At 36.2% G+C, this 24,687-nt stretch overlaps 1 protein-coding gene across 2 annotated transcripts in view; it reads left to right on the forward strand.

The window, feature by feature from the left end:
- Pdk1 (Phosphoinositide-dependent kinase 1) overlaps positions 1-24,687 on the forward strand; it is a 355,658-nt gene that overhangs the window by 299,012 nt on the left and 31,959 nt on the right. For both annotated transcript variants that reach the window (XM_090398374.1, XM_090398375.1), the window contains one exon: positions 19,682-19,736. In XM_090398374.1, the coding sequence (XP_090254500.1) occupies positions 19,682-19,736 (55 nt within the window). The remainder of the gene's footprint in view (positions 1-19,681; positions 19,737-24,687) is intronic.

Here is a 24,687-nt window from a genome sequence, read left to right on the forward strand (position 1 = left end):
ATCTTAGTCACTCGCCTCTGAATCCTCTCCACTTCTTCCTCTGAGGACAAGACTTGAGCACAGTAATCCAGATGTGAGCATATCAAGGCCTTATAAAAAGGAATTATAACTCCCTCATCTCTACCTGTTAATATGTTCTTCACTAGACAAGTAATCTTATGGGCTACCTTAGCAATATATCTTCTAATCTTTAACTCTCTGTCTACCACCACCCCTAAATCTCTAGCTTCCTCTATTTCCTGGAGTACAGTGCCATCAATGTGATATTCAGCTTGTAATCTATTTATCCCAAAATACATAACTTTACATTTCTTGATATTAAAGTGAACCCATTAACTTTTGCCCATGCTAACAGCCTATTTAAATCACATGCAAGTCCTCCACATCGCCTTGATTAACTATATTACTCTACCTAATTTGACATCATCAGCAAACAACTGAATATTTCATTTCAGTTTATTTCCTATATCATTTATATACAAATTAAAAAGCAATGATCCCAGCACTGAACCTTGTGGCACACCACTAGTCACCTGTTTTTGCCTCACAGTATCGTATCCATCCCCCCATTTGCTCTAATTTGTGTAACAGTTTCCATGTGGTATTCTGTCAAATGCCTTTGCAAAATCATCGTGTAGCCATATCCCTTATTCAACTCATCTATTTCTCTATTATAAAAAGTTAGTAATTTACTAAGGCACTACCGAACCTTCACAAAGCTATGTTGACCCTCGTTCAGTATCATATTTTTATCTACCCGTTCTTGCATTTTACCAATTTTTCTAGTAGTACTTTTACCACCACGCTTAAGATACTGATTGGTCTATAATTTGCTACTGTAGTCTTAGAGCCTCCCTTATGCAGTGTAATAAGTTTGCCCTCTTTCCACTCCCTTGGAACTCTACCAGATCTGCGACTTAAATTAAACAGCTTAGTCAAAGACATTGCCATTTCCCTCGCACATTCTCACAAAACCCTAGCTGATATCCCATGTATTCCCACAGTTGTATTTACATTGAACTTCTGCAATATCCTAAGAACCTACAATTCATATACCTCTGTTCATACATTAGTGTCTATCACATAGGTTAAAGCAGTACCCTCACTAGGAAGATATATGCCGGCCTGGTTGCCGATTGGTTAGCAAATCCGCTCTCCAGCCAAAAGGCTGTATGTTCGAATCCCGCTGTGGGCATGGATGTTTGTGATTGTCTGCGGAAATACTAGTGGTGGTCAGTGGTAGATGGCATTGGTGTGGTTACGGTTTGAATGAACTGTAGAGAACACAGAGTTGTAGAGTAGGTGCTCTCCCTCGATGAGTCTTTGGACTTACTGGAGGTGTCATATGATAATAATAATATGCTTGCAAAGTAGTCACTCAGTAATTCAAATATTTTATCCACTTCTGTCTCCTCCTGACCATTGTCACTTATTAAGATTAATCTTCCATAGTTATTCTTTCTCTTACTTGCCACATAATGAAAGAACTCTTTGGGATTTCCTTTGGCCTGCTCATCTAAATTCTTCATATAATCTGATTTTGCTTTCCTTGCCGTGCTGGTCACCTTTCTTGCCTGAGCCTTGTACTGCTCATAAATTTGCTTTCTCTTTATATACCCTCCACAGCATTTTCTTCTTCTGCAGCTCTTGCTTAATGATATTACTCATCCATCTAACTCCTACAGTATTAACAATTTAATACTGCTTCCTCTAGATGACTCTTTAATAATTATCTCTCTTCAGGTGTATAAATTCTATTTCCTTTCTGCCATGTGATCTTTCTTCCTTCCTGTCTATATCTCCATAGTTAAAGTCCTCCATAATAATTACTCGACCTGTACTCACTGCACTAATTTAGTGATACATGTCTTCCACATAATCTGTGGAACTCCTTGACCTATAGCAATAAACAGCTGTATATTTTGTCTTACTATCCTTGATCTCACACCAGACTGCTTTAAATGAACAGCCACCCTTCTGCCTATCTCCTATTCTTTATGGCTGCAATTTATCTGCTATCATCAGTAGGCCCCCCCCCTCCTATCTTTGCTATCTTTCCTGAAAATAACTAAACCCATCACATTTAATCCCTGTAACTACATCATCTGCTGTTAGCCAAGTCTCACTAATGCCTATAACTTTCGGTGAGGTTGTACTAACCAATGCCAAAATTCTTCCCTCTTGTTCCTCATACTTCTGCCATTAGTATATAGAAATGGCCCTTTATTTCCCCACCCACCTTTGCTTTCTGAATTGACCACCCTATTCAGTATTTTTGCTTGAGAGATTAGATTCCTCACTTGATCATTCTCACACTGAGTCGCTTCATGGGTGCCTTCACACAAACTCACTTGTTTCCACTCTAATTGCTGAAGTTTCCCTGAATTTGCACATCGGCATGCTCAGTGATTAACACCCTCTCCTCATCTAACACCAAAACCATTCAGATGCAGTACATCCGCATTGCACAAATCCTTCTTTCCACTAAACATAGACCACAGATTCTCAAATTCTACATCATTCCTTTTGCACAATCTACTTATAGACTCGTTGGCTACTAGTGCCCTCCTCCTTAGTTTGCATCTATCAAAGCATGATAAGAGACTTAAAATCTTCACCTTCTCTCTCTTCGGTCTTGCTTCTTCTAACAACTCCTTTACACCCTCATAGAATACTTCTCACTTCTCAAATGATTGGTACCACCCAGTGATTTGAGAGCCGAAACAATTGCATCCAGATGGCATGGCTAATATCGTGAATTTTTACTCCCGGGAAACAGTTCAACATAAGTTTTTTTTTTTCCTTGATTTTAGATCTTCTAAAATATCTAACATTGAAAATGAGTCAAATACCTTTTCAAAATCATAAATTCCAGAACTAAGGGTGTTCATTTGTCTTATTACATATGATCAGTAGTGCTGTACTTTTTTCTGAATCCTGCATTTTCTGTAGGTTGCCATAAATCTAATTTGTTTTGTATTCTGTTTCTAATGATTTTGCAAAAATTTTGTATATTGTTGAAAGGAGACTGATATGGCAGTAATTTTTAATATCTTCTCTCTCTCCCTTTTTAAAAACTATAATAAGGGTAGTATTATTCCAACTCTGGTATTCTCTTAAGTTCTAGGCAGGATGTATAAATTATGCTTAACATAGTCATGACTGGTTCACAACCTGTTTTCACGACTTTTATTGGTGACTTGCTTTTCTGTTTGTGGTATTGCATTTTTGTTTTCATATTGGTTTAAGTCTTGGTAATCATATAGTTTGGTATAGAAGGATTGTATTCTTCTTATGATCTGTTCTTTGTCTTCAGTTAGTATTTCATTTTCATCCTCAGGGGTTATTAATTTGTTTTGTCATATGGACCTCTTCTTACTTGTTTTAGACTTATTCTTTTCTGTTGTAATTCTGATTTTCCTTGTTCTGTAGTTTCTAATTTCTTGTGTCATCCTTTTCCTTATTCTTCTACAGAGCTCTGAGAATTCTATTCTACTATTCTTGTCTAGATCTCTTTTTCATTTCTGTTTTCTTTCTGAGAAGGTTCGGGGTTTCTTCAGACAGTTTTCTTTCATTCTTCTTTTGGTTTATTTCACCAATCTCTCTGGCAGTATTTAGTAGGGTCTCAGTTATTATTTGGTAGTTTTTATCCAAGTCTTCATTCATATATTATGGAACTTTTCTTCTATCTCTTTCTGGAAGAACTTTTTTTTTTTTTTTTCAGATTTGGTAAGTTGATAGAGAATCTTTTACTTTTAATCAGTTTTTGTCTTTCCCATCTTTTGTGATTAACAATTTTTGATCTTAATAAATCTGTGGTCACTACCTCTATTGAAACTATTCATCACATCTGTGTCTTGGACAATATATTTTCTGTTAATTAAAATATAATCTATTTCATTAAACATCTCCATTTGGACTTCACTATGTCCATTTCAGATTCTTTATTTTTTTTACTTTATTTTTTTAAGTAGGTATTCATTATGTAGAGACCTGCTTTCAGCAAATTCTGTCAAACTGAAGTTGGTGCGTAAACTTTTGTAATTCTTAATTTATTATGTCTATTTTAAGGTAAAGTTTCTCAGTCCTGTTTGTGATATATTCTATTTCCTATATTTGAACTTCTATGGAGTGGTTAATTAGGAAACCATTTCCCCCCTAGGATCTTGGATTGTCACCATAGTTATGTCCATTCTTTAGATTGATACTATTTTCACCAAGTCTCTGAGTTTCACTCAATCCAGTGATGTCCCATTTTATCTTTTCTGCTTCCAGTAGTAATTCTCAAAGTCTTGTTTTTCGTAATAATAACCTAAAGTTTATATACATACATATAATTTTCTTTTATTCCTTCTATTAGATTTTATGTTCTTTGTCTGCTGATAGTGTTTCTCATCAAGAGCAAACCTTCCCAAAGGGTTTAAGTCTGGTATCATATGTTTGAGAGAGAGAGAGAGAGTGTCTCATTTGTGTTTTTTAGATGCCCATTTTGGCCTTCTCTATGGCTTCCTTTATACTTATTATCCGTTATTTGAGGTGGGGGGATTGATCTAATCCTTCCTTGCTGACCAGGTTTCATGGAAGGGCAACCTACTTAGGTAAGGCAAGTGCCTGGGAGATAGGCAGATTCCCACTACTGTGAAAAAGAAAGTCCAGTAGGACACGGATGATACATTCCTTGCCTTTCTATACTCTAATAGCATTGTGGCAAGGAGAAAGAAAAAGAAAACAAAAGGAGGGAGAAAATAGAGGTGGAACCAGTCTACAGATAATATAACAGATGTATATTATATGAAGTAAGGCTTGGTCCAGCATCAGGTACCTTGGATTTTGCTACTCCCATGCTCACTAAAAATGAGCTCCTGAGCAAAAATGTATTAGAGCAACTATAAAAGATAACATGAGTAGAAGATTAATATTAAGGTATGCTGATGACATCGACTGAGTTGGAAAAAATACTGATAATTCAGAAAATTGAAAACTGCTGCTGAAAACCTAGGATTACAAATCAACCAGGATAAAACTGAATATTTTAAGTATATAGAAACAACATATATTAATGCCTAAATGCTAGTTGGAAGCTTATAATTAGGTTTAATGAAATGAAAACAGCACAGAGAAATAATTAAACAGTGGTTTAATAGATCCAGTATTTTGTTTCTGGTACAGAGACATCTTCTGAGATACAATGTCAAAATTGCAATTAAACACACACACAAACAATTTAAGTGAAAGATGTAAATGGAAGCCTAACATCAGCATCCTTAGCTTTCTCATACCTTTGAAGCAATGCCTAATGAGTTTCTAATGTAGACCTCTTGAATATGGCATCCAAAACCTGCCTTCAGACATTACCAACAACATCAAGCTCACTATGACTAACATTCTTATACAAGCTTAGTCACCTTATAAAAAAATTTTAAAAAATCTCCAACAGCCAAATCTACACATTTTGTGTAAATTATGCAAAGACAATATTATAATACAGTTACTCCCTAGTTATAATGTATGTGATTTACTACCACTCATATTTGCAGTTCCATTATTCCATTATACATATACTAGATACTTCTTCACTACTCCAGTCCATGGACCAAGGTGTCACTGCTATCTTAAAGGCATATTAGTGAACAAATACTTTTGTTCATGTGCTACTATGGATGAAAAAATCCTAGCAACTTTTGAAAGGGACATAACATTTTGCATTGTACAAAGAATGTCAATGCAGCATTGAGAGGTGACAGCAAAGTGTATAAATGCTGATAGGAAAAAGCTCTGCTAAAAATGTATGTTCATACATACATTCACAAGATTTGACACAGCCTTGCAAGAGATTGGTGTTTGACGATGCAGATGCAGAGTAGTTGGCGAAGTTGTGGAAGAAGATGAGATACGAAGTAAGACCTCATAGAACTAAAAGCACAGAAAGTTGAAGATGGAGAAGAGAGAAAAATGCTGGAACAACAAGAAGAAAAAGCTGAGCCCAAAAAAATCATTTACAGTGAAAAAAAAAAAAAAAATAACAGAGGTACTTGCCTCTGTTATTAAGTCAGTTCTGTTGTTCAAGGAAAGCATTATGCATGTTACAGTTGCTTGCTACAGAGAAATTTGTGCAGACTACATTTGATGTAATGTACACATTTTTAAAGAAGCCTAAACCAGATGCATAACTTTTGGAAGGTCTGCTTTGTTTTAATAGCCGAATTTGAAGAATTTGTTATTGATGACCTTCACTCCCTCCTCCAATGAATCGTTAATTAATAAAGTGACAGTTTTTAAGAAATACTCTTGTTCCATAGCTTGACCTAATAATTGCATCTTAGAATTTGGCTGTAACGAATATGACCACGTTGCCACCAATTGGTGAGAGTGATCATAGGGTCTTGACTTGAGAGGGGGCTAAAGGTGTAGAATTTACAATTAAGACAGGGTACATGTGGAATTATCGGGGTGGTAAGTATGAGAAGCTTAGGAGTTTGATTGGTTCAGTGCCATGGCATGTAAAACTGCAACGGCTAGATGTTGATAGGGCATAGTAGGCGGTTAGGAACTATTTGCATGAGACAATGGCTGACTGTATATCTAGAGTCAGAATAATAAATCATCTAGGGGTTAAATGGATGAATAACACCATTAAGCGTGAGCTGCAAAAAAAGAAACAACTATGGAGGGAATTTAAGGAGAAAGGTGACTGGCAGGCACATGAACGGTATAAAGTGCAGGCTAGAAAGGTAACGAGTGTGGTCAGAAAAGCAAAAACGGATTGTGAAAGAACATTAGCCATGCAGGCTAAAGAGAATCCCAAACAGTTTTTCGATATGTAGCAAGTAAAAGAAAAAATGTATATGGCAGAATGATTTTAAAGAATGCCGATGGTAGGGAGGTAACCGAATCAGTTAATATAGTTGAATTACTGAGCGAGCACTTTGCAAGAATATATCATCCAGGTGGTGATATTGCAGGAATGAATGAAATCTATTGGCTGATAGATTATACAGGAATTGTGGTGAATGAAGTGGAGGTGAGTAGTCTATTACAAAACCTCAATGTCAATACATCTGTGCGATTGGGTGGTATACCAGCTCGAGTCAAGTGAAGTGGCTAAAGAATTGTCAGTGCCCTTGACCATTTTGTTTAATTTGAGTCTCTGGTGTGGGTTCGTCCCGAGGAGGTGGAGAGAGAGGAAAATAGTTCCACTGCATAAAGGCGGTTCCAAGACTGCTGTTGTAAATTACCGACCGATTAGCAGATCAGGAATCATTGTCAAGATCTTGGAGAAATTAATCAAGAGAAAAATACAGGATTGGATAGATGAAAATGGGATACTGTATGGGGGACAACATGGTTTTGTGAAGGATCATGCCTCAGTAACTTGCTCACGTTTTATAACACAGTGATGGCTGAACTGGATAACGGTAATGGGTTTACAGTGCTTCTACTGGACCTTGCTGAGGCCTTTGGCAGGATTCTAATCAGTAAACTGCAGCATATGGAGATGGATAGGAGGATGGTTAATGGAGAGATATCAGAGAGTAGTTTATTCAGGAGTAGAGTCCAAAAGACAGCTTGTGACTAGTGGTGTGCCGCAGGGTTCTGTTCTTGGACCACTACTTTTCAGTTTGTTCATTAACGATATAGGAAAGGATCTTAGAGGAAGTGATCACTTGTTTGCTGATGATGCAAAGTTGGGTAGAGCAATAGTGAGTGCACAGGATGTCAAAATTTTGCATGATGATTTGGATAGTTTGGAGGACTGGGCTAAGGAAAATGGATGTCGATTTAATGTGGCAAAGTGTAAGGTTATGCATTTTGGGGTGAAAAGATTAGCAGCAGTATATCACATTGGTAGAACCGTACTCCAGCAGATTGATGAGGCCTGGAATTTGGGAGTGTTGGTGGATAGGGAGTTGAAGTTTAGAGGGCACATCGCAAAAGTGACTAAATCAGCTCATCAAATCACTTTGTTGCTGAAAAGTACTTTGGCGAGCAGAGACAAACAGGTTATTGTTCCTCTGTATCGAGCCTTGATAAGACCCCATCTAGATTACTGTGCCCAGATTTGGACTCCAGGGTTTCTTATTGATGGGGAGGAGGTGGAGAGGATCCAGAGATGAGTGACCAAGATGATAGCAGGTCTATGGAATGAACCTTATGAAAACAGGTTGAAGATTTGGGGGTTGCAAAAATTGGTTAATAGGTGGAAAAGGGATGATATGATTGAGACATTCAAATTACTGAAGGGTTTCTATAAGATTTATTCAGAAGATATTTTTGAGAATAGGACTGGTGGTAGGAGGACAAGGGGTGATACATGGAAGCTGGGCAAGAATGTGGTTGCAAGAGTGTTAGAGCTAGGTTTTTTACTTGGAGAGTGGTGAATGAGTGGAATAAGCTTCCAGAGTCTGTTGTGGGTGCTATGACTGTGAATGAGTTCAAGGCGAGGTATGATAGATACTGTGTGAATGTCGAATAGTTGCTCTTGACATGATGTTAGTGCCTCCCTCGATGAGTCTGTCGACTCCTTGGAGTTGCCCGAAATAATAATAACAATAATCATGTATTTCCAGCTGATTATTTTACTGGTTAAGTGCACAGAAGTACTGTCCACTCATGTTCCATATTTATTACAGTAGAGTGCAAATTATGACATAAAATTACTGTATACTGTAATTTTGTGTTATCATTTGTATGTTGTATATTATATCACTAAAAACAAAGATAAAAATAAGTTTTTATTTAAATTTCACAAAATAAACCTACACAGTTGAGCATTCAGGCATGCTGTAATTGCTAACATATATTTATGGTTCATGTAGTGATTTCTGACTTACAATCTTTTCAACATATGTCAAGAGTGTTGAAACTGAGTTCTGTCATAATTTGAGGATTGATTATACATACTAGAGCTAATAAGTGTAATGCTCCTGTGGTCCTCGATACTAGTAAATACATTTGAAAAATGAATGTTGCTCAGAGATCCACAACACTTACAAATCTATATTATGATCCCTTACACATACCAAATTCCCATAAAAAACATTAAAAAGACTTCACATTTCAGATTTAGTTAAATTTAACTAATTTAAATTTAACCCTTAATTAATCAAAAAATGTAAATTTTACAGTCCCCCCCCCTCCTGGATATACAGTTTATCTAAAAATTCATAAATCTGATAATCCTCTCTGTCCTATAGTAGCTGTTATCCCCCCCCCCCACACACACACACCACCTTTAAACTAGCTGAACAGTTAGCTAAATCTTTACTTGCCATACTTCATCTTATATAAAAATTCCACCCACTTCAAATCTTCAATCCAAAATATAGTTACTGATATGTGATTAGTTTGAACATCACTTTTTTATTCACCAATATCCCCCTTTCTGATACATTAACATTACTTAAAAGTGTTTTCCACACATCATTAATGCTTTCAATTTTGTCATCCATACCGCTTACTTCACTTGAAAGGATACCATATATAAACTGATTAGATGGTACAGTCATATTTACCCCTCTTTTCTCTGCTAGCCAATGTCTCTATATATATCATTTTGAAAAACTAATCACATCTTCCCAACATCACTATTTCTTTCTCAATTTAGTAAACTTACCCACACAGGTAGATGGTTTCTCTCCCCTCCCTCCTTTTTTTTCATCATGGACTCTCCTATCACCACATTAATTGGTGGCTTCTTCTGGGCCAGATAAATCTACACATAACAGCTTAAAAACAAAAACAAGCTTAAGTTACAAATTAATACATAACTGAAATATGAAAAAATATCATATTCATAGAAACCGTTACACAAATGTGTGGAGTGTGGATGTTAGCACTTGGTCGACCATTGTTAAGCAGGTGCGTCCTATAATTGGCTGCGAAGCTGAACTCTGATGTTTTGAGAGATCTTATGAGTGATTTCCAGGTATCGTAAAGGATCATCCCTTGGTTCCTGTTCAGGATGCTTTGTGAGCAGATAACTGCTGCGGCTTCTTTTATGTTGCAGGAGCTGTAGTCCTCTTCTATGTATGGCAGAATACTTTTATCACATTCAATGTTGTGGTGAGTGTTGGAAAAATGGAAAGCTAAACCAGAATTGTCCTCTCTATTGTTGTTTATGTCTCCAATGTGCTCCTTTTGTCTTATTTCTAGACTTCTAGAAGTTTGTCCGATGTAATTCAGGCCACAAGAACAAGGAATGTTGTAAACTCTAGGGTGTTTATTGAAAGGATTCTTGTCTTTAGGTGAACGCAATATATTGCGTACTGTCTTTATTAGTTTGAAGGCAATCATCTGTTAATACTCTGTCGTCTCTTATGATAGAGGTTGCCCTGTTCTTTAGCATATGTATAATGCTTAATTTTTGTTAAATATGGTGTGATGAGGCGAAATGCAGGTAACACCTGTATGGGTTAGCTTGTGGTATACATTTAGACCAATGCTGTCATTCGTTTGTTTTGTGATTAATATGTCCAAAAAAAGTAATTTCCCTTCATTTTCAAATTCCAAGGTGAACTTGATTTTTTGGTGAAATGAGTTTATGGAAGTTAGGAAATTGTATAGTTCTGCCAAACGCAGAATCTGTTTAAATACATTGTCTTAGCATCATCATCATCATCTTACTAATTTGTAGTTGCAGAAAATATGTGGTAATATCTTTTTATGTCCTTGCAGTTAGCTGAGTGGTTATGCGCTCCGCAACCATATGCCTGGGAAACGAGTGTCCTGCTTTCGATTCCCATCGCTGACGTGAGGAGCTTAGGTTCTTTCTCAGACATAGCCAAGTTAGCCAGTCTTGGGCATGGACCACAAGGTTTTTCTCCCCAGTTTATCTGTGGTTTTTCCTCCTGCAAGCAGGCAAACTGGCCCCTTGAACACAACCTTCTACAGACATAGGATACCTCCAGGAATAAGGAATAACCAACCTATTTCATAGGATTCAGTTCTGAATGCCTATGCGGTAAAAAGTGAAGGCCTGCGCATGATCATAAATCAGGACATCTGTTTACAATGCAGTTATTGTGTGCAGAACCAAACAATTTATGTAAAGCAACTTTTCAAAAGCAAATAACGATGTACACATACACACACACATCATCATCAATAAATTCCTGAAATGTATGTATGCTCAAGGTATGTACAGAATATGATAGTACTACATGAAAAAGATATTGATACATCATTACTACCATCCTATCGACTATTTTCCTGCAAATTAATCTGTTTGGAGGAAATTGTCAAGATTCCAATATTATCAGTTCTTATATTTCTGTCTTCTAAGGCACTTTTTACTGTATCAATCCACGTAGATCTTGACCTTCCTCTGGATCTTTTTCCTTGTGATCCTGGCAAAGAATATTTGTTTTGCTATTCTTTCCTCTCATTCTGTTTAACTGGCCATACCACCCGAGATTAGTTCTCTAACACTTTCCTGAATGCAAATAATGACAAGTTCTTTCCTAATTTTTAATATGATACTGCCATTGATACCATCTGTTCAGTTCCCTAATCTTTCTCAGAACTGTTATATCTTTTGGTCTCTAGTCTTTTTTTTTTTTTTTTTTTTTTTTAATCAAGTATATTATTTTATTTCTTACCCAGCCCTCAGATCTATAAGTTAAAATTGGGTTGAACATTGTCTTGTGTACGGTTAGTTTATATATATATATATATACAGGGTGTTCGGGATAAATTTGACATATTTATAATTAATTATATTTTTCCGTAAGTTACATGTATTAACACACACTTCTCTTCATTTAAAAGTTTGGACCCTTCTTCATTCATATACAAGATGTCAGAAAGGATGGATAGCTGGAACCCACCTGAATCATGGAAGAGAATAACTTGTATCATGATGATTCGTGCCCGCCATCAAAATAAGGATATTACGACTGCTGCCCAATGCTCCCTGAATACAGTAAAAACAATCAGGCATGAACTAGAGACTTGCAATGGTGACTACGAGGATGTAGCAAGAAGAAAGATCCCTAGCAGACGATCTGATTGCGTTCGTACAGCAGAATTCCTCGCAAATCTGCAGGAACAGGTGTTGAAGAACCCTGGCATTGGAATTCAGGCTTTGTTCGTGGAGTTGCTAACTGTAGTCAAGCCCTGGATAACAAGGGTAGCCAATGGTAGGCCGTATGTATGGCAGCAGGATTCGGCCCCTTGCCACACCTCTGAGAAAAGTCAAAAATGGTTGTCTGAAAATTTCTACGACTTCACCAGTCCAAATGTTTGGCCTCCAAACTCCCCAGACCTTAACCCCATGGATTATTTTGTATGGGGCGCAGTTGAAAAAGACACCAATCGCACTTCCAGTAATACAAAAGCCCAGTTAATGGATAAAATTAAAACAGTTTTTGCGGCCCTTCCCAGGGAGACTGTAGCATCAGCTTGTTCGAGGTTCCGAAGCAGAATTGAAGCTGTGATCGATGCTAATGGTGGTTATTTTGAGTAAATCTTGTTGATAGTATTGTAATTAACTCTGCCTGTAATTTTTTTTGTCAATTCATTAAATTTAATAGATACAAAGAAGATTTTCTTTTTCCTTACGAAACTGTCAAATTTATCCCGAACACCCTGTATATATATATATATATCTGGGGTTTATATTCATGGTGTATTAGGTGTGTGGTACATATCCATATAATAACAATATCACTGATATTATATTTTTGCATTTATTCCTGTTAAGGACTGACTTCATATGATTCCTAAAATTTGACATAATATAGTAATACTTCATGAAGAGGACGCTTTTCAATGCATAAATGTTGCATCACATTGCATTAATAGCCCAGGTATGCGATCACAAATATGGAAGCCTTTGAAAAGGCAACGCATACTGATGGTGCAATGATTCCCAGTGATTTTAAACCATCCAGAAGGCAAGGCAGGGTGTGTGCAGAGACAAGAGCATCCAGAAATCAGTGGCTGTGATTGATTATTGTATTAACCAATCCAATTGAACATTGTCATTTATCGTGAGTTACTGTTTTTAGTTTCTGAGTTTCATCAGTTTTGTGTATGTGAACCAACGTGTTTAGGACACCGATACAGACAAGTTTTTAATGTATAATTTTTTATAAATAATTTATTACTTTTTTTTGCCCATATTTACAATTAGAAACACTGTTGACAATCTTTTGAATGTCCTATTTTCTGCCAGATCTTTCATAGATTTTTATCGTTTAGTCGAAAGAGGTTGGTATAAATAAGAAAAATCAGTTATTTCAGCCTTTCTGTGGCTGAAATCCAGAAAAATAATAATTTCCCAGTGATTAGTTTTTCCGATTTCTGTGTATATTTATGTGGCTGTTTTTAAAAATCGTATCAAAATTCAAATTATCTGTCTCACTCTTTTATATATGTGTGTGTGTGTGTATATATATATATATGTAATAAATTTTTTACCTTGGGGATATTGTATATTAGGATAACCAAGTTATTTTATAAACTTGGTTATTTTAACTCCTAATCCCAAGTATGCAAACAATTAAGTTTGCGCCTGAAACAAAGTTCAAGTCTAAAGATGATACAACACCAGGGCAGCTGATTGTAAAGGTGGGTAAAGCTCTGATCACTATTCTTAGTATTTTCCCATAATGTAAAGCACATCTCACTAGAAGATGTATACTGCAATGCATTATGGGTGGGGTCACTACCCAGACCGGTTTCAACCTTTTTTGAGGTCTCCTCAGTGAGTAGCTAGACCCTAAATACCAAGGTTATAGTAATACGGAGCCTTATCAACTTTACCTATAGAAGTTGCAACAAGATATTTTTATTTTTAATAAAAATCTCTGTTTTTAAAATTAAGTTTGCGCTTGAAACAAAGTTCAATTCTAAAGATGATACAACACCAGGGCAACTGATTGTAAAGGTGGGTAAATTTTTATTTTTATTAAAAATAAAAACACCTTGTTGCAACTTGTATAGGTAAAGTTGATAAGGCTCTGTATTACTATAACCTTGGTATTTAGGGTCTAGCTACTCACTGAGGAGACCTCAAAAAAGGTTGAAACCGGTCTGGGTAGTGACCCCACCCATAATGCATTGCAGTATACATCTTCTAGTGAGATGTGCTTTACATTATGGGAAAATACTAAGAATAGTGATCAGAGCTTTACCCACCTTTACAATCAGTTGCCCTGGTCTTTAGACTTGAACTTTGTTTCAGGCGCAAACTTAATTGTTTGCATACTTGGGATTAGGAGTTAAAATAACCAAGTTTATAAAATAACTTGGTTATCCTAATATACAATATCCCCAAGGTAAAAAATTTATTACATCTATATCTCCTCCAGAGATTTTTATTAAAAATAAAAACACCTTGTTGCAACTTCTATAGGTAAAGTTGATAAGGCTCTGTATTACTATAACCTTGGTATTTAGGGTCTAGCTACTCACTGAGGAGACCTCAAAAAAGGTTGAAACCGGTCTGGGTAGTGACCCCACCCATAATGCATTGCAGTATACATCTTCTAGTGAGATGTGCTTTACATTATGGGAAAATACTAAGAATAGTGATCAGAGCTTTACCCACCTTTACAATCAGTTGCCCTGGTCTTTAGACTTGAACTTTGTTTCAGGTGCAAACTTAATTGTTTGCATACTTGGGATTAGGAGTTAAAATAACCAAGTTTATAAAATAACTTGGTTATCCTAATATGTATATATAAATTCAGTTCAAATTGCATTTGAGATTTTCTGTATCATTAAGATAGTTCAGTTACTAATTTTACAAATAAAATTTTGCTGAAAAATTTTGTAACTGACATATTTATATATGGAAAACTTTTTAAAAATGCATGCACACATTGCATAAAAGTCTGACACATTCCTGAATGCCACTTATATATATATATATATATATGAAATGTACTATTAACTCGGGGTTGGGATATGTTCATTTTTTTAAATTAACTGACTTAAACCCGAGAATTATAACACAATGACATTTATTTGAAAAAAACGCAACATGTTTCGTCAAAAATGACTTCTTCAGGTGATAAGAACATAGAAAGATTATAAAAGACACTTAAATTAACATTGACACACTCTAAAGCTATACAATTATAAAGCCATAATATTCGACTGTAAATTACAGTTATTATGAGCTTGAACTACAGTCCGAGTTAAAGTTCTATTGTTGTACACCTGTGCGTGTGTGGAATCACGCGATCTCCAGTATCTAATAGCAGAGTTGAAAGAGTCTGCCAAATTATAGCTAAGATTATTATTCAAATGAAAAGGGTCTAAGGTGATTTCCCTTGACTCGACAATGCGGCGCTCTATTTCATCATGGCTGATGTGTAGGTTTGAAGTCAATGTCCAATTTATTTCATGTTGGTGGCCTTCGTTGTTCGTGTTTATTGAAAGCAGGACATGGCCCGACAGAGCAGTTGCTCTGGTTCTCTTATAAGCAATGTCTCTCTGATGCTCTTCGAGACGTAGTAAGATAGATTTCTCTGTCTGCCCATAGTAAGGCTTTCCGCATTCACAAGTGACCTTGTATACACCTGGGAATTGTAGAAGGTTGTGAGGTTGTTTATAGTTGTTGAAGCGTGATATTATTTTTGGCAGAGTCGAGAAGCACGTTTTTATGTTAAACTTCTTTAGAATTCTGCTCAGCTTTAAGCTGAGCAGAATTCTAAAGAAGTTTGACATAAAAACGTGCTTCTCGACTCTGCCAAAAATAATATCACGCTTGATAATATTCTGCTCAGCTTTAAGCTGAGCAGAATTCTAAAGAAGTTTAAAACTCATCTTTAAGCTGAGCAGAATTCTAAAGAAGTTTAAAACTCATCTTTAAGCTGAGCAGAATTCTAAAGAAGTTTAACATAAAAACGTGCTTCTCGAATTTTTAAGACTTGAAGGGGGTCCCCCTCCCCATTTGGCTTAGAAGAGAGAAATTTAAGATCTTATAATATTGAAGTGTGACTAATAACAGACTAATTTGAAATAAACTATAGAATTGCAAGTATAACATAGTAAAAAAAAATTTTTTTTTAATTGATTAACACATAATTAAAATCAATTTTGTGTTCGTAGGTTAAAACTGTTGTGCTTAAAAAAAATAAAATTGAGATTACAAATTTATTTAATACAGTTGAAGATGACAATTTTCCACACTATAGGAATAGTAAGTTACATTACAATTAAGGTTATGTCGATAAATTTAGGCTTTAGCACTTTCTTTATATAAATGCTGATGTTTATATATGGATATGTAACAGCTTGATGTATTCCCATTTTTTCCTTTGTTTAGTGTTTTCACACTAATGTGTTTTTATAGAAATCTGTTTTTAGAGAATCTGAAAAGCATAAAGTGGGATATTATAGGAATCTCAGAAACTCGCTGGGCTGGAGAAGGATGCCTAAACATGTCACAGGGCAAATTATTCTATTCGGGAAGGAGAGACAATGTACATAGAGAAGGAGTTGCAATTCTAATAAAACAAATCGTATTGCAGGTATAACAAATACCAAGCCTATCTCATCCAGAATAATAGGAATTAGACTAAAAGCCAAAGAAAAAGGACTACACATAAAGGTTATTCAGATTTATGCACCAGACACAAGTCACAATTGAAGAATACATAGAACTATTCTATAACGATCTCCCAAAAAACAATAGATAATACCAACTCCAGAGACATCTTATTCATAATCGGAGATTTCAACACTAAGATCGGTACTTTCAGAGAAGAGCTAAAAGATATAATGGGGAAATTTCGAATTGGAACCGAAAATGAAAGCAGAGAAACTATCCTCAATTTCTGCAAAGAAAACAACCTTGTTATCTCATACACAATGTTTTACCATAGACCTAGTTTTAAATACACCTGGACCTCAACAGATAGAGAAATACGAAATTGTATAGATTATATCCTAATTAGAAATAAATGGAAAACCTCAATCAAAAACATAAGAACACTCAAAGGCTTAGAGCCTGATACAGACCATGAACTCCTCTCTGCAACAATACGGATGAAATTCAACTATAAAAGAAATAGAATTGATAAACTCCACATGGAAAAGTTAAAAAATAACCAAATAAGATTAGAACTACATTAGGAAAATTGAAGAAATAAATAGGACTCAAACATATGCTTTTTCAACTATTTGTCGTAAAGTGCAGATCTGATCCTGACAGCCTCTGTTTGACGTGAATCTAGCTTGTTCTTCACCAAGCTTTTCTTCCACAATTCTTCTCAACCATTTCCTGGGTACACTGGCATAAATCTTGCCAGGAACACTCAGTAGGGAAATACCTCTGTAATTCTCACATTCAGTTTTATTTCCACTTTTATATATGGGTACTATTAGAGCTCTACTCTAATCATCAGGAATTCGTCCCTCTGTCCAGGCCTTCCTAACTATGCAGTGCAGCCAATGTAAGACTTTTATGCCACCATACTTCAGCATTTTTGGTCGAATATCATCTACCCCCTGCTGCCTTTCCACATTTCAAGCCTTTGATGGCTTTTTCTACTTCAAGTATGGATATGTATTCTTGACAGTATGCCTGTTGAGTGTTTTTTTACCACTGTGCTATCACTGCTTGTTTCATTTAGCAATTTTTCAAAGTAATTACTCCATACTTCAAGGATATCTTTTCTCCCGTTTTCATATCAACTTTATCATCTCTAACTCCTTTTACTGCACTCTTTCTTCCATTTCTAAGATTCTTCAACAACCTACAGAATATCTTACCACCTTCTTGATATTTATTTTCTATGTTCTTGCCAAAGTCCTCCCATGACGTTTGTTTAGCTAGTTTTACACAGTGTTTAGCTTTCTTACATTTGTCTCTGTATTCTCTGACTTATTTGCCAGGAACTTTTGATATGCTTTCTTCTTTTCCTTCATCATCTCTTTAACTTCCTATGTCCGCCATGGAGTTCTGATTTTTCTATCCTTGCAGACAACCTCACCACATGTTTCTCTGGCCGAATCAATCAGTGTTTGCCACTGAATCTCCAAGGTTTGTTCTTGTTCTCAAACTCTTTCATTTTTTCTTCAATAATCTTTGTGTATTTTGTCTACAGTTCAAATCTGAGAGTTGCTCAACTTTTATTCGCTTTAAAACTTTCTTACATGTCATTCTTTTCAATATGAAATTCAATTTTATCCTGTTGAAGACTAAATAGTGATCACGTCCAATTTCAAATCCTCTGTACACTCTGGTGTCCTGCAAAAACATCACTATCAACAATAACATTTTGATGAGACTTTTCTTATTCCTTGCCTCTTCTCTCCATGTGAATTTGTGCACATTTTTATGTTGGAACATGGTGTTAGTAATAACCAGTCCATGTCCTGAGCAGAAATCCAGCATGTATTTGCCATTATTAATAGCTTTGCTCTTTTCTCCAAATTTTCCCCAAACATTTTTGTATGTCTGACAATCGCTTCCTACTCTGCTATTTAGATCCCCAACAAGGACCAACTTTTCCTTTTTCATTGTGTCAGTAGCTTTCTCTAGTGCCTCAAAAAATTCCTCCACTTCTACCTTAGTAGAGCCTTCTGTGGGACCATAGGCACAAATAAGTCTCATTGTCCAGTTCTCCATTCTGATATTCGCCCAGATCACTCTACTTGAGACTGCCTACCATTCAAGAAGATTAGCCTCATATTTTGTGTTGAATACTATGGCTACCCCTTCTTTTCCTTGATTGTCATTGCCTGAATATAACATTTCTTATTTATTGCTCAGAGAGATCTCACCAGTTTTTGTATTTTTTGTTTTAGTCACCCCTATTATGTCGATCTGTTACTTATCTAATTTTTCAGGTAGCTCCATTTCTTTGCCATTCAGGCTTCTTATGTTGATAGTACCTATCTTTATCTCTGGCGATGTTGAGTTGGGATGTGCTTTCAGATTTCTTCCAGTAGCTGACTTTTCGGTGTTTGCCCTGGTTCTATGGCGAAAACAACGGGGGCCTTTTTTAACCAGGCGACACCCCAGCCGGCATGAAATTTTGTCATGTTGTTCCATCATTTTGTATATTGGTTTAATCCAATAAGAATACAATTTGTTTGGCTAAATCCCATATTTTAAGCCCATCCTCGTTCATTCAATATCCAGGTAGATATCCAACAGGTTGCACCACGAGAAGGTGAGGATTTTACGTTGGGTCAGAAGCCCTGGTCGGTTCTCCGCATTCCTTTAAAGGCTATGTGGTGTTCTCCTCTCAGTTATACAGCTTTGATCCTTAAGCACCCTTAATAATAATAAAAACACTTAATATCTTACATTTTGAATTTACTCCAGTTTGTATTATTAATCTGTTTAACCATTTGATTTTAATGCCATGTGCTTGTGAATTGTAAATGGTCTTTTTGTATTAAGTCGTTTTTATATAATTCTCCTGAGGAAGTGTACTACAAGGTACACAACTAGTAGGATTAAACTAATAAATCAGTTGTTTTTAACATCCTCTCTCTCTCTCTCCATGTTTTAACACTGCTGGATATTTTTAACTGATACAAAAAATGCTAATGAATTTTTGCTTTTTTTTTGGATCTAGCCTACATTTTGTTGTATGATAGATTGAATGAGTCTCTGGATTCCATAAATGATGACAAATGTAATAATAATATGATGTGTATGTATAGTTTTATGTTAATTTTTAATATAACATAATTAATTAATATTGTTCACTTTCAGGTCACCAGAATTGCGTCCAGAACCAAAGAACTTCAAGACATTTTTTGTTCATACGGTAAGGAAGCTGTATATGCTAATTTATATTTTCTCTTTAAAAATTACATTACGTCTACTCCAGGTGGTGCTTGTGAATAAGTTACTGTAAACTTGTGCTCCCACATTTTATCATTATTATAAGTGTTCTTCACTCAAATTAACCAATAAACGGAAATCACAACAGTAGGTACTTATGAACTGATTACTTCTGCACGACCTGTAAGTACTTGCAGTGCATCAAGTCTGTTATATTTTCAATTAAAAATCAGCCATATGCCAGCACCCACTGTGCCTACTGTTCGAAGCAAATATGGTGGCAACAAAGGCCAATGATCGAAAAGCCTTCTGTCTTGCTAGCGCAGTGTCATCAATCACTGACAAACTCAATGGTACTATAAAGTTCTGCAGCTGTAAAATTCATGTTACCGATAAGAAAAAGGGTAATGTGTGATTTCTGTTGCCATTGGCTACATGCATCCTATGCAGAAATAGAGGAATCAGCACACATACCACTTATCAACTTCAACCAGCCCTTGTTCTGTTTGCTGTCCTCCCTTCTGTAAAATAGCTTCTGATCTTAGGTAAACAAGTTGAAAACCTCGGACAGCACCTTAAACACTATGAATGAAATCTTTTCATCCAAAATCCAAACACTGGAAGCTAAGCTTGAACCATTGGATGATCAGCAGCACAACGCAAATGCACCCTTGCTCAATAATGCTAATGAACTCTGACTTAATTGCATCAATGGTATACAATTCCATTGAGGTCAAAAACAAGAAGTTCAACACTGTTATTTGGAACTTTCTGACGGAAAGTGGTGAATCGCTAAACAATGACATTAGCAGGTGAATACAACTTTAATTCTAGAAATATCATCAGGTGCCATAATTTCAGACCCACAAATTAAAGAAAGGATGGGACGAACTTTACACATCACATGAAAGTGACTTGCGACACGCTGAAGCACATCTAAACTAATAGCAGTGATTAATAACAAGTTCAAACGCTTTTGACCCCCCCTCCCCCCAGTTGCGCATATATGCTCGACCTGACCTAAATTTTACCCAGAGAGAATAACGACGTCAACTTTGAAAGCCTGAAGAAAAGGCCAAAATCATTGACTACAAATAAGGAAAATTGGTGCAGAAATCAAGTGACACCACTAATAGCCACTGTGGAGACCAGTATGCAAGCATGGCATAGGAAATGTGCAAGACCCTTGTGGTCATTATACCCCACAGAGCCTTGCATATCCGCTTCACTAACATCTCTGGCCTCGACCCAATCTTAATAGTGTCCACTACCATCTCCATCTACCAAACCCCATCTATTCTTCTTGGCAGAAACTCAAATTCCATCCCCCATTCCCACCACTATTCATCTCAATTTTCCAAACCGCACATCCTTTAACTCCTTTTGACTCAAGGGCGGCATCTGCGTATAATGTCCACTCTGACATATCTTGCCAGAGAGCACCTAACCTAGATTTGCCCAACTTTGACCTTCTTTAGTTGAAAAATTCTCTTCCTTACTCAGTCAAATTCATTTGCTGTCTCTTCCGTTCTAACTACTCTAAGCTCTTTAATTTCCTCTCCTTAATCATTGATTTTCTCCAATCCCATTTCCCTAACAGCAAAATCACATCTTCTTAGAAGATTTTAATGTCTACAACTCCAATTGGCTTTCCGCCTCCTGTTGTACAGATCTTTCAGGCAGAGATGCTGAAACATTTGCCATGACTAACGACATTGCCCAGATTTCACATGCTAACTAGAATACCAGATAACCCTATCCACTCCCCAAATACACATCGAGTGTATTGATCTTAGGTAATTCTGACCACAATCTAGTGCTTGTCTCCTCCCCAATTCAACAGTGCTTACACAGCCACCCCCATACAAATGTAGTTTGGCATTATAACAGTGCCAAGTGGGACAGCCTCTATGACTTTTATGCCTCATTCCCATGGTTAAACTATTGTTTCCAGCCTTCCTAACCAAACATATACACAAAACATATCACTAAAGTAATCCTTAATGGCATGTAAACATACATTCCCCAAACTACTTGAATGGCTGTCCTCTGACTAAACCTGGTTCTCCAAAAGATGTGCCAAGGCTTACAAAAAAAAAATCAAGCATACCATAACTGGTTACATCAAGAACTCCATCCTCCTTTAGTTACTCAAGCCTGAAAGAGCAAAAAAGCAGGAAACTTGCATTCTGTCCAAAAGGCAGCCAAACCATTTGGTCTCTTGCCAATGCAATTGGTCATAACTTTTACCAAAGACTATTACCATCCTTATCATACCCAGATGGCTCTACTGCATCATCACTTGAAAAAAAGCCAATCTTATGGTTTCATACATTGCCTGCAATGCACACATAACTGACCAACATAAATTCTCCTAAACCATTCCAGTTGCCCAATACACAATGTCCTCTATATCCTTTCACCATAAAGAGATAAGAAAAATATTGTCCAAATTAGAAACAAAAACGTCTCCTGGTCCTGATGGCATTCCTCCAAATGTTCTAAAGATTTTTGCACCAGAACTGACTCCTATCCTATATTGTCTGTATATACTCGTTTATTCTGCTTGTATCTATCCCACAGTCTGGAAAATGGCCTATGTTCAACGCATTCCCAAGAAGGGTGTCAAATCACTGCCATCGAACTACTGCCCTATCTCACTTACCTCAGTCCTGTTTAAAGTAATGGAGAGAACCATCAATTCCCAACTCCTACACTACCTTGAAGGTGCCTAGGTAATAGACAATGATCAGTGTGAATTCTGTCATTGCCGATCAACAGGAGAGCTTCTCACATATATCACCCATCTCTGAACAAATGCCAGGAAAAGTTTGGTGAATCTCAAGTGGTTGTACTTGATATCTCCAAAGCTTCTGACCAGGTCTGTCACAAAGGCTTACTAAACAAATCGCATCATTTGGTTTGTCCCAACACTTCTGTATTGGATTGCCAACTTTCTGTCTGAATGCACGCTATGTGTGATAGTGTATGGTTCCTTATGTTCTCACCATTCAGCTAATCCAGGAGTTCCACAAGGAATTGTCCTCTCACCAGCCATCTCTCTTCTATATATATCAATGATCTACTTTAGTTGACATCCAACCCAATACACAGTTTTGCAGATGACAGCACATTTCACTCCTCCACATAACTCCAGATAACATCCACAGGTGTTATTTCCTATCCTAGTATCGAACACTTAAGATTAAAATCTAGGTCATCGATGTAGTAAGACATTCCTTAGAGGAGAGTAATGTAAGATCTGACAGTATTGGAGTCCTGACAGATAAGACTGATTTGGAGGAAATTTGTCAATAGGTAGTTAGTAATAATGTTGACTTTTCTGTGCAGTATCTCTATAGTTTCCTCTTGAGGGAAATATCAGGAATTTCATAATGATGATGATGGTCATTTTTTGTTTTCTCTAATGAGATTTCATTTTTTATGCTTTATATTTTGCAACCTTATATACAATTTCTATAATAATTAAATTAAAATTTTTCTATATCTCATTGTGGAATTCAGTTTTCAACATTGTTATTTCTCTGATTGTAAATTTTTTGCAGTTTCTTCAAATTTTTCACTGGCTACCAACATATCATTATTTTGGCTGCTATTATATCATTACCAACATTATGTAAATTGGGGGTGGGGGAAGAGGCTTTGAGCCATTTGTATATCTTACACTTTACTTTACTTTTATGTATTCTTCTTTATTCTGCTGTCTCTATCAATTATTGTTATCCTCGTCTAATTTATCTTTGCTTTCTATTTATATTCTCTTTATACTTTACTTCATCTTTATATTCTATTCCTTGCTTTCCTTTCTCTTTATTACTCTATGCTTCTATCTATTTCTTACGCATTACACTTTTACTTAAGTTACCACAGGTTAGCTAATATCTGATACCTTGAGAATTTTGGAAAATTTATTTAATGTTATGACTGCGCCACCAAGATTCTCCGTTATGGGTATTAAATATAATTAAGATCACCTGCAGTATCTCTCTAAATCTATCTCAGGCTTTATTGTCAGTCGTGGCTACACTTATTTAACTTTGCACACAGGTTCGCATTTTATTTAGGAGCAGTGTATTGGATTAAGGCTCAGTGAATACGCATTCTTTAGCATAACAAACATGTTTATTTAAAATTAGAATACATTAATAAGTCCACGTGGTTAGCCTAGTGGCTTTGCGCTTCACAGCCATATGCCTGGGGAAGGAGTGTCCCAGGCTTGATTCCTGTTGAAGACGTGAGGAACTTGAGAATCTTCCTCGGGCATAGCCAAGTTAGCTGGTCTTGGGTGCGGGCAGTAGGGTTTTTCCACCAGTTTATCTGGCATTTTTCATCCCGCAAGCAAGCAAACCGGCCCCGTGAACATACGCTTCTGCAGCCAAAAATATATCCTCCCCAGTGGCAGACTAGGCGACAGGTCGGTTGGGAGTGGTACTAACAAGTAGTCACATCTAAGTAACACGCAGACCCTGCATAGGAAGCGGGAATAATGCATCGTGAAAGAAGAAGAAGGACACATTAATACAGTTTCTTAAATGAATTGGCTCTTCAGAAAATTAAAAGCTAAGAATTATAATCGCATGCAATATACACACATTAAAATACACAGCAATACTATCAAATGCCAATCTATAACCTCATTCATTCTGCTGCTAAGAATTATAATCTCATTTAATAACACACATTAAAATGTACAGCAATACTATCAAATACTAATCTATAATCTCACTCATTCTGCTGCTAAGAATTATAATCTCATACATTGTACATACATAATGAACATGCAGCAATACTATCATATTCCAATCTATAATTTCATTCATTCTGCTGCTAAGAATTATTATCTCATACATTGTACATACTTAATAAACATGCATCAATGCTATCATAAAAGAATCTATGTTCGCATTCTAGAA

Source organism: Typopeltis vanoorti, chromosome 9, assembly GCF_054136105.1.
Source record: "Typopeltis vanoorti isolate ZY-2024b chromosome 9, IOZ_Tvanoo_1.0, whole genome shotgun sequence".
In the NCBI taxonomy this organism is placed as follows: Eukaryota; Metazoa; Arthropoda; class Arachnida; order Uropygi; family Thelyphonidae; genus Typopeltis; species Typopeltis vanoorti.